At 43.0% G+C, this 11,979-nt stretch overlaps 1 protein-coding gene across 1 annotated transcript in view; it reads left to right on the forward strand.

The window, feature by feature from the left end:
- E2F7 (E2F transcription factor 7) overlaps nucleotides 1-11,979 on the forward strand; it is a 43,972-nt gene that overhangs the window by 19,995 nt on the left and 11,998 nt on the right. Inside the window, exons 6-7 of the mRNA XM_003783397.2 lie at nucleotides 1,142-1,300; nucleotides 2,703-2,837. Coding sequence (XP_003783445.2) covers nucleotides 1,142-1,300; nucleotides 2,703-2,837 — 294 coding nt within the window. The remainder of the gene's footprint in view (nucleotides 1-1,141; nucleotides 1,301-2,702; nucleotides 2,838-11,979) is intronic.

The following is an 11,979-nucleotide window of genomic DNA, read 5'->3' on the forward strand; positions in this document are numbered from 1 at the left end:
GAGCAGAATACTTAGAAAAGAACCCCATTCATAGAAAATGTTTGCTGCTTTTGTTTGGTGCAGAAGTTCTGATTTGTATCTGCATTGTTCTTCCTCCCAACCTGTGTTAAACTTCCTCTTGTTTTAGCCCTGGAGCGTCTTCATTCTCACCTTCTTCTCTATTGCTTAGATGACGGAGTACAAGTATCACACTCACATTCCACTTGCAAATACAAGAAATAGACATGAAGGGGGGGGGCTGATTTTCATGAGATTCACTGCCTCATGCCTCTTAGTTCCACCCTGTGAACCAGGACTCATCCCAATAACCAGAGAAGACAGCCATCTCTCAGGGACCGTGTGCCTGCCCCTCACGGGAGTACACATCTAATTAGCCTATTTGTGTAGAGTTACTTTGTTCACGCATTTCTGAGAAGAAATGCAGGAGGTGGGCGCCAGCTGTGTTTAGTGTACAGTCTGGATACTGTGGGCACAGAGAAACAAAAACGGGGGTTCTTGACTTTGAGAAAGAGTTGATGTTCTGAAAACAAGGGCATGTCCCAACTCTGTCTTCTTATATTAGTCTTTTTAAGAAGTTGCTTTAGAAAATCTGCATTTGTGGTTCTATGAAGTATAAATAGAAAGCACTGAGAGTGTTTTCAAACATGCATTTTGGAGTTTATGCCTCGAGTCATTTCATGAGCCACAAGAATATCTATCTGGCTCACTTCCTTATGAGCTGACTTTTGTGATATGTGTCCCGTAGCTTTCTGCCTGTAATAAGGATGGTCTTGGCTGGGTGCTGTGGCTCACGCCTGTAATCCCAGCACAGTGGGGAGGCCAAGGGTAAGGATCACCTGCGCTCAGGAGTTTGAGACCAGCCTGAGCAAGAGCAAGACCCTGTCTCTACTAAAAATAGAGAAACTAGCCAGGTATAATAGCAGGCCCCTGTGGTCCCAGCTACTCAGGAGGCTGAGGCTAGAGGATCACTTGAGCCCAGGAGTCTGAGGTTGCTGTGAGCTATGAGAACGCAAAGGACAACCGAGTGAGACTCTGTCTCTTGCAGTCTGCTGGTAGAGTTGGATAGTTCTGGCAAGTGCAAGTACAGTCTTTCTTGTAGAAAGTCGTGTGTTTTGAAGCTTTTGTTTTATTCCTTCTGTAGCATCAGCAAACAGTAGAAAGGACAAGTCCCTGAGAATTATGAGCCAGAAGTTTGTCATGCTGTTCCTCGTCTCTAAAACCAAGATCGTTACTCTGGATGTGGCAGCCAAAATACTGATCGAAGAAGGCCACGATACCCCAGACCACAGTAAATTTAAAAGTAAGAATCCTCAACTAATTCTACTTATCAACATCAAAGAAAAGAGGACATTTCCTATACCTGAGATAAAAATTATGAATAGAGACAAGTCTTCCTTCCTACACTTAGAAAGGTTTTTGTTGCTGTAAGAGGTAAGTTAGCCACATACTAGAATTTTCTTAAAGCCTGTCAGATGCCTTCCCTGGACAGTTAAAGCGGACAGTGAGATGCAGAACGCTGTCTCCAGAATGCCAGTCAGGGTGTGAATTACTTTGTGTGTCTCTTTAGTATCCAAGACAGAATGTCTGAGTTTTCTTTCCCCTTTTTTCCCCACCCCCTGCATACTCTTCTGAAGGGTGGAGATGAAAGTTGTCTAAGGTAAGAACCAGAGGACTGGCCAGGGTAGGGGGGTGGGACACGGCTGCTGGACAGAGAGAGAGTGCCCGAGCTTCACGCCCACGTACATCGTCTTCTGTCTGGCTTGGATCCTGAGCCAAATGCCCTGGGCTACTAATGGCCAGTCCCAGCCCCCTGGCAGTCATGAGCTCAATATTCTCTACTGTTTCTGTTTCCAGTGGGAATCATAGCCCACCTGCAGGTGAAATGGCCAGATGAAATCCAGCCCTGTCAGGATTGGGAAGAAGGGAGCTGGGGCTGGATGATGCATAATGTTTCTAGATGATAATCAAAACTTTTGATCTTAGCCTTGATCTTAGCTAGGCTTCCTAGCTGTACATTGATTTCTTGAATTGAAAATGCACCATGGTCATCACCCCGCCTGTTCATTGTGTCACCGCCCTTTCTGAGTTTTTTCTCCACTACACGCATTTGCGATGCCTCCCTCAAAACCTTTTTAGGATTCCGGGGATGCTCATCCCTCCCCATTGAGTGGCCAGAATGCCAGGACTTCAGGTGAGGAGCTGCCTGTCTTTAGCACAGTCGGACCTTGTGACCTTGAGTCCTGGGCATCCTGTGTGCTCAGCAGTGCACCCTGGCAGGACGCTGTGGGAATCCTTGTCACTTTCACAAACCAGCTGCCTGGTGGAGCTACTGCCACGGTCTCCTGTGGAGCAAACTTTTGACGTGCTGTATCAAAATTACATTTCCTACGCCTTTAATTACAGCCCACTTCCATCCTTGATGTCTCTGCCATCTCAGTGCTCCCTGCGTGTCACCAGGCACCTCTTGCAAGAGGTGTGAAGTTGGGGAAATGGAGTGACACACCAGCCTTCCCTTAGTATGTGCCCTCAGATGCCACAAACACATAAAACTCAGGGTGATTTCATGGCAGTCATTGATCTCTTCCCACCCCACTGCTTTCCACTTGAGGTTTTGATGATAGCCGAGAAAAGTTACCTGTCACACAAACGAAAACGTAATGGTGTCACAGACAGCATGACTGTAACTGTTTTATATCTCCAAGCCAAGGTACGACGCCTCTATGATATAGCTAATGTTCTGACCAGCTTGGCTCTGATAAAGAAAGTGCACGTGACGGAGGAACGTGGCCGCAAACCAGCCTTCAAATGGATCGGGCCCGTGGACTTCAGCTCCAGTGGTAAGGCGGCAGTGTTTGGCTGGGGACCTGTTTCGTTTGCAATCTCCTGTTCCTTTTCTGCACCGTGCGTCTCCTACACAAGTGAGATCAATTGATCTCCTTGTTCTCCCATAATCCATGTCATGTACAAAGCTAGACTAGTGACTTAGCTTTTGGGGTGATGAACATTAGCTACAGATTGTGAGCTGACTCACAACACAGCAGGAAGGTGAATACCAAGAGCGTGTCATGTGGAAGCTTCTGTAACTATAAAATTATACCTCTTGAGGTTTTAAATTTTGTTCCAAAGCTTTTGCCTGGAAATTTGGGACTAAGCATTTTTTTTTAAAAAACACCTCTTTGGCCAGGCACAGTGGCTCACATCTATAATCCTAGCATTCTAGGAGGCTGAGGTGGGCAGATCCCTTGAGCTCAGGAGTTCCAGACCAGCCTGAGCAAGAGTGAGAGCCCGTCTCTACTAAAAATAGCAAAACTAGTCAGGCATCGTGGTGGTACCTGTGGTACCAGCTACTCGGGAGGCTGAGGCAAGAGGATTGCCTAAGCACAAGAGTTTGAGGTTGATGTGAGCCATGACACCACATCACTCAACACAGAGAGACAAAATGAGACTCTGACCCCCCAAAAAAATCTCTTTTGAACACTGGTTGTTTTTACATTAGCAGAATAAAATAAGGTTTTTCTTCAGAATTCCAGATAATGTAAAAATTGCATTAAATAGCTATCCCAAAGCTGATAATGGGGTAACTAATGTGTAATAAGATTGTATCTAAATATAGATGTAACGGACACCTTTGTTGTAATTTATTTAAAAGGTTATAAATGTCACAATGTTACTTAATGGGATTAAAATAGGGCATTATCTTCTCCTGTGTCACAGGTACGACCCCAGCAATCGGGGCCCGGTCCTGCGGCACCAGCCGCTTTACATAAGCTCAGTGCCGGGAGAAAGCCATTAGAGCTGTTTTAAAATTGCCCTTCCAATTCTGCTGTTAGTGGTATAAATTTGTGCCACTTAACCCAGGCTTATAAAAGACCCAGCTCTCCACGTCACTTACAGCACATTATTCACTTTGGATCTAGATGAAACCATTTAAAATCAAGTGTAACTAATTCAACCCAGTAAATACTTACTTAGTGTGGACAGGTTGCCGATTATTACACCGAACACTATGAGATTTAAGGTGTGGTGGCACTGTCACTGGCCTGCACGGAATACACAGCTTTGCCATTTTCTGTTTCTCTCCTTCAACTTCTATTTTTTTTACCTGTGAAGCCCTCTTCTTTTTTGACATATAAATATTCTACTCAGTGTTGGCGATCAGGTTCAAGTGTTGATTTCTAGGTGAAGTTTTCCCTGATCACCCAGAGTGTCTCGTCTGAATTATTACAATTTAGTATTATTGTGCTTGGAGAAGTTGCCCCTGCCCTCCGCATTTGATGCGAGCCCAGACATTGTCTTGATTCATCGCTGATTACCCCATCGTACCAGAACAGCGCCTTACTTGCTTTACTTGGTTAATGAGCTGCTATTGAAGATATGTAATCAGCTCCCGTTTGCAAGTTAGAGAGAAATTAAGCACTAGACAGGGTGGTACTGGCTCTGCAGGAATTCAGAGAGGTTACATTCTGACGGACTGTTGCGTTTTAGAGGATGAAGGAATATGCTGGAGACCTCACTGCCCTGATTTAAGAGGAGAGCACAGGACAGAGAAAATGAAATACCATGCGATCAGTTGGCACCACATTTTTTGAAAGTCTTAAAAGTTGAACCAAGAAGTTTGCAATGGATGTGATCAGAAGAATTGACAAGTCTTTGGACATAGAGATTAAAAGAGAGGAAGGACTCAGAGGTGGTGGTGCCTTTGAAAAAGTAAGACAGCTGGGGAGATAAGCTGGTGTAGGGGAGTCCTGGAATTGCTGTGGCTGTGCAGCTAGCAAGACAGCCTCTGCGAGATGTCTGTGAGGTGAGGTGGGAAAGGGAGTTCCCAGCCAGGCAGGAACCTCAGCCAACTAGGAGAGTTCTAGTCCACCCATATCGTACCGGGTCCTCTGTATTCCCTGGTTCCACTCCTAATAACATCACCAGCAACCCAACCACCAACTTGGTGGCATTAAGTCACCATTGTCCCTTGGTCCCCACTCCTTCACCCCTTAGGCAGCATTTGGTTCCTTATAGTCAAACCTCACAAATGTCTCTCCTCCCTTTCCCACCAGCTGGCATCCGTGTTTTCTTCTTTATAACAGCTTTTCTGAGGGGTTCTTGACACACAGTAAATAGCAGGAAGTTAGTTCCAATTTGATAAACTATTGCATCTGCACGTACCTGTGAAATAATCACCACAATGGCGGGAATGAAATGCCCTCACCCCTTTCGGAAGTCTCTCGCCTCTCGGTTATGCCTCCCTCTGGGCCCGACTCCCACCCCCAGGCAACCACTCAACGGTTTTTTTTCCACTCTATATTTGTTTGTGTTCTCTATATTTTTATAAGTGAATCATATATAGCCAGTCCCCATGAGTCACAGATTCCATGTTGGCAAATCTACCTACTCACTAGGTTTCGTTTCTAACTCTGAAGTCAGCACTCCTGGCGTTCACAGTCATTTGTGGACGTGCGCAGAGTGGCACGACCTTTGGGGTCTCCTGACCCTGATGACTGTTCCTAGAGGAGGTGGCAGCGGGCGCCACTCTGCCTGCTTGCTGCTCCTGTGCACCATAAACCAGTCTCCTTTACGCTGTCATTTTAGTCCTGCATTTTCACATCTTTGTGCTCTTTGTTGGCGATTTACTGTTTAACATGGCTCCCAACCATTGTTTCCAAGCGCCAGAAAACTGGGCTGTGCCCTACAGAGAACACACGTGTGTCTAGATACAGCTTGTTCAGCATGTCTGTTGGCCGATTTCGATGTTACTGAGTCAAAAACACATATAAATAAAATGTCTTTTAAAAAAAGGTTATATATTGATAAACTGACAAAAATATAACCAGCGGCTTTCAGGAACCTAAACCTGGCTGTCCCCTGGGAGCAATGGTTTGCTATTTGTTAATTCAGTGTTCGCAGTGACTGTGAAAAGTAAGAAATGACTCTCTAGTGTATATTCTTTTTATCAGGCTTCTTCCACTCAGCATAATTATTTTCGAGAGATTAATAGTTTATTCCTTTTTACTGAAGAGTTCTGTTGTATGATACACCGTACTTCACCCATCACCGTGGCCCGTCCCCCGTTTGGGGCTACTGTGAATAAAGCTGAGTATTCGTGCGCATGTCTTTGTAAGACAAACCCTTTCATTTCTCTTGCGTAAGTACCTGGGAGTGGAATAACTGCATCATAGGAAAGGTGGATGTTTTAGATTTTTGAGACCCTTCCAAACACTTCCTAGGTAATCGTAACGTTTTCCATTCCCATCAGCAGCTCTGAGAGTGCTAGTTCAGCCGCACTGCACCAAAGCTTGACGTGGTCGGCCTTTTGACTTTAGCCATCCTAGTGGGTGTGTAGTGTATCTCGTTTGGGTTTTCATTCGCACTTCCCTGGAGATCGGTGACGCTGAGCTTCTGTTCATGCCCCGGTTTTGCTATCTGCGTAGCTTGCTTGCTTGATGAAGCAAGGTGTTGGGATCTTTCCCCCCTTTTTGCTGCTTTTGGGTGTCTGCTTTCTTGCTCCTGAGTTCTGTGTACATTCTGCGTACAGACCTCCTGTCAGAGAGGCGGATTCACGGGTTGCCCTCCAGTCTGTGGCTTGTCTTCTTGTTCTCCTAACAGGGTCTCATGAAAATCAGAAAGTCTGAATTTTTGATTTTTTTTCTTGTGTGGATCGTGCTTTCAGTTTGTATCTAAGAAATCTTTGCTTAACACAAAGTCACAGATAAGGTGTGAGGTTGGCGTCAATGGGTGCTTTTTAGAGGGAGGGATTGCATATGAATGGATATTCAGTCATACCAGCATCATTTGTTGAAGAAAGTATCCTTTCTGTGCTAAATTTCCTTTATTTAAAGCAAATTGACCACATATATATAAAATATTCGCCTCTTAAAATGAATTGGGAAATAATCACTCCTCTTCAAGTTTTTGGAGGAGTTTGTATAGAATTGGTATTATTTTTCCCTTAAAAGTTTGGAAGAATTCATCAAAGACGTCATCTGGGTCTGGAGTTTGATGGGTAAGGTTTTAACAGCAGGTTCTAATTCTTTAATGGCTCGTGGGCTCTTCAGGTTATCTTCCTATTACTTCCTTTCTTCTACTTTAAGTTCAGTTTGTTCTTATTGTAGTTCAGGGGTAGGGACCCTTTTCATGTTGAAAGGGCTCATTAATTTTTTCTTTCTTTTTTTTTTTTGCAGTTTTTGGCCGGGGTCGGGTTTGAACCCTCCACCTCAGGTATATGGGGCCAACATCCTACTCCTTCGAGCCACAGGCGCCGCCCAGGGCTCATTAATTTTTGTTGGAAGCAGCTGAATATTTGGTTGCAGCACGGAGGTCTGCCGTTTCAGTGGATCCTCTAGACAGGTGTCAGTCATTTGGAACTACAAGGGCATCTTGATCTGGGTTAGGTAGGAGAATGTAGATTCACAGCAGTTAAGTGGTTGAAAAGCAAGAAGGCATTGTGAGAGCAGGTTGCCAAAGGCATGGGGATGCTACTGCATTTTTCCATGTTTCAGTTGGATCTTTCTTAGCATCAAACAATGACTTTAAGACGTCATCTACTGTGAGCTCCATCAGTTCCATCTGTAGTTCATTAGATGCCTTGGTGATGTCCACTAGGTGAGGCTCGCGTAATCTGTGATACCACTGATTCTCAGAGTCAGCGAACCTTTCATTGCGTTCTCTAATAGGTCTCTGGAAGTCGGGTATTCTTCATGATTTGCGTATTCCATCCTGCTCATCAGCGACCTTTGCTAACAAGGGAAAATGTTCATCCAGAGTTTCCTTTTGAAGAAGTGTTTTGAAAACAGATAGCATTTTTTCAAAATGCTTGGAATTTTTGCCATGTATCATATACGATTTTACCTTGCCAAGAACTATTCAAACCATTTTGATTTGACATGATAACACGTAGGAATGCTGTATTCCTATAGAAATCTTCTTTCAATAATTCACATTACTGATTCCATTCTTCATAAAATGTAAACTATCTGTTCTCCCAGAGATGATGTTTTGTTTGACACTTGTCCCTATCATGGCCAACACACTTGAACATGATATGGGGAATCCACACGGAATACCTCATCTTTCAACCTTCAGCATGTTACGAAACTGAGGACTGGGTGTGTGTTGCATTTGCACTAATGTAGTTAACAATACTTCTAACTTGTTGCAAAGTGTCACTTAAAATAATCACGTTGGCACAGATAGATATTGTGAAATGAGAGCATCTGGATTTGTTAATAATTTTTTTAATCTCTGCAATAAACCCTTCATGTTTCCTGTCATTGAAGGTGCACAACCTGTACATAACACTCAGTAAATTTACCGAATTCAGTCCAACTTCATGACATTTATCTTGAAAGTTCTTCCAGCTAGCTGCCTATTCCCCGTGTTCTGTTTGTAAGAGTGGCAGTAGCTCTTGGAAGCAAAGAAAGTCTTCTCTTATGACCCGAATGAAGCATAAAACCTGTAGTAGTGTCAGTTGATTCATCCAAAGCGATTGGTTTTTTGCTTTTGGAGTATTGCATGAAATTGTTCTGTTAAGTCGAAGGCTAATTCATGCTACCAGTCAGGTCTGGTTCCCCTTAAAAGAAGCAGCTGTTTGTACTTTGAAAAGTTACCGGGGTCTGGGCGGCACCTGTGGCTCAAAGGAGTAGGGCGCCGGCGCCATATGCCAGAGGCCCAGCCCTGTCCAAAAACTGCAAAAAGAAAAGAGAAGAAAAGAAAAGTTACTGGGGTCTAAACACCCTACAACCTCAACTATGCATTCTTTCACAATTTCTTAGCACTGCATGTCTTACCTTTTTTCCCCAAATGTATAAGCTCCCTTATAAGTCACTTCCCTTATAAGTCACTTCCCTTATAAGTCACTTCCCCTGTAAGTCACTTCCAGGGCTCACTGCTGTTGAGAGAATGGCCTTTGCTTTTGCTTTTCTCTTCTAAACTTTTGCCATAGAACCTTTCACGCCTCTCCCTCTAATAAAGTATCTGTGGGCCTCGCGACAGCTAATAATGCTGATGGGCACTGGACTTCTTTAATGTGGATGTTGCAGCATCACAAAGCAGCAAACGCACGTATCTTTAGCAGAAACAAGGCATACGTTGTAGTGCAGTCCCCACTCTCCATTAGAATGTTTCCTCCGTCAGTGTTCTCGTGGTCTTCTTTGACGTGATGGGCTCTTAAGCAGACAGAATTAAAAATCACTGTCAAGGTTGGCACCTGTGGCTCAAAGGTGTAGGGCGCTGCCCCATATGCTGGAAGTGGCAGGTTCAAACCCAGCCTGGGGCAAAAACTGCAACAACAACAAAAAAATCACTGTCAAGCCGTGTGACCACTCACAAATTCCACTTCACACAGAAACATAGTGCTCCACTGTCAAAAGCTGATAACAGACCTGAGCACTTGACTCCCATAAACTCTCACCAACCAGCCTCCTGTGGTGGTGGCACCAGTCAGGTGGGGGAAAGTCAATTTAGCCCTGTGGGTTACTAATATTCTTACTGCACCAGTTAATCTGAAAGGATGTTTTCTTTGAAACTTATTTTATTCTCTGGCATTTGAAATATGTTCATTTTAAAAATAAAAATACAAAAGATAAACAAAACTTTGTTAATAAAAATCAAAGGATTTGTTCTGTAAAGTTTGGATTCAGTCAAAAGGCCACAGTAAGGACCTAGAAGGCCAAACGTAGCCTAAAGCTGCAGGCTCCCCCCTCTGGCTCTAGTTTCTTAAGGTGAAAGCTGAAGTCATTAATTTTAGACTTTTCTTCTTTCCCAATAAATTTGACCCACAAATTATTTATTTATTTATTGAGACAGAATCTTAGTATGTTGCCCTCAGTAGAGTACTGTGACATCACAGCTCACAGCAACCTCCAGCTCTTGGGCACAAGTGATTCTCTTGCCTCTGCCTCCCAATAACTGGGAGTACAGGCCCCTGCCACACACTCAGCTATTTTTTGTTGCAGTTGTCATTGTCGTTCACCTGGCCCAGGCTGGGTTTGAACCTGGCAGCCTGGGTGTATGTGGCCAGCACTGTAACCACTGTGCTACAGACACTGAGCCCCATGAATTATTGAAATGTATGTTATAGTCCTCAAATATTCTGGCATTTTTCTGGATATCTTTTTCTTAGTGATTTCTAATTTCATTCCATGTGATCAGAAAACAAACTTCATATAATTTGAATTTCTTAAACTTATTGATACTTGTTTCCTGGTACAGATATGGTCCATCTTGATAAATAATTTGAAGAATGTACCTCTGTTGTTGGGTGAGATGTTCTATAAATAAAAACTAGCTCAAGTTGGTTCTCAGTATTTTCCGGTCTTTATATCCTTACAGATTTTATGTTTACTTGTTCTATCAACTATTGACAATGAATGTTGACGTCTTTGATTATCGTTGCAGATTTGTCTGTTTCTTTCTGCAGTCCTGTCAAGTCTTCCATGTATCTCGAAGCTGTCTTGAGCTCTGTCTGCATGAATGTTTAGAACCATGTCTTGATGAACCAACCCGTTTATCATTATGAAATGACTTTCTTTATTCCTGGTGATATATTCTGTGCTCTGAAATCCAGAAGGTATCCCAAAGTACCTCCTCTAAAGTCACCATACATAGGGAAAATGGGAAATTGTAGCTATATATACCTTTATTTACAAAATATTTGTTGGGCAATTCTACAATGGTATTATTTAGACCATTTATATTTAATGTGGTTCTTGATCTCTTTGGATTGTAATCCATCATCTTGCTATTTGTGTTGTATTTGCCCACTTGTTCATTGTTTCTTTGGCCTTTTTCTTTCTCTTGGATTTTATGCTCCCATTTTATTTCCTTTATTGCTCTATTGCTTTATTTGCTATAACTCCAGTCCTCACGTCCATGGCCTGTTAGGAACTGGGCCACATAGCAGGAGTGAGCAGCTGGCTAGCAAGGGAAGCTTCCTCTGTGTTCACAGCTGTTCTCAGCACTTGCATGTCCACCTGAGCTCCACTCCCCACCCTAGGTCTCCCATGAAACCAAAAAAGTTGGAACCACTGGACTGTAATTGTTCATTGTATTATTTTAATGGTTGCTTTAGGGTCTATAATATACATCTTTAATTTTATCAGTCTACTTTTAAGTGATACTACATATATTGTGTAAGAACCTTGCAATAACATACTTTTGTTTTTCCTTGTCTAGCCTTTGTGCTATTGTGGTCAACCTTTTATTGCTCTATACCAGGGGTCCTCAAACTTTTTGAACAGGGGGCCAGTTCACTGTCCCTCAGACCATTGGAGGGCCTGACTGCAGGCCCCTGGATGAGTTGGCTGCTAGCAGGACAGGCAGCGGTGGCAAAATCACCCAGAGGGCCGGGTAAATGTCCACGGTGGGCTGCATGTGGCCCGCGGGCCGTAGTTTGAAGACACCTGCTCTATGCAGTATAAACTCCATAGTGCATTGCTGTTATTTTTCCTTTAAATAGTTGATTATCTTCTAAAGAGATGTTAGTAAGAAAACTTTTTTGTCTACCCATGTAGTTACCATTTCCAGGGCTCATCATTCCCTTTTGTAAAAGTAGGTTTCCATCAAGTATCATTTTTCTTCTGCTCAATAAACTTTCTTTAACATTTCCTATAGTGCAGGCCTGCCTATCATAAAGTCTTCCAGCTGTGGTATGTCTGAAAATATCTTTATTTCTGCTTTGTTTTTGAAAAATATTTTGCTTGGTAAAGAATTCTAGATTGAAGATTTTTTTTCCTTCAGTTCTTTAAAGAAATTGCTCCACTCTCTCCTTGCACGCATTGTTTCTACAAGGAATCTGCCATCATCTTATTTTTCTGTATGGAATAGGTCATTTTCCCCTGTTCCCTTTTACTATATTTATTTCATCTAAATCATTGAAATCTCTATGGCTGGTTTTAAGCAACATGATTAACGTGTGACTTGGTGATCTTTTCTTTGTGTTTTTTGTACTTGTGTTTCTTCAACTTCTTGAGCTATTGATTCAAACTTTTC

The sequence above is a fragment of the Otolemur garnettii genome, unplaced genomic scaffold (genome assembly GCF_000181295.1).
Source record: "Otolemur garnettii isolate 467f Iridium unplaced genomic scaffold, OtoGar3 scaffold00007, whole genome shotgun sequence".
Lineage (NCBI taxonomy): Eukaryota > Metazoa > Chordata > Mammalia > Primates > Galagidae > Otolemur > Otolemur garnettii.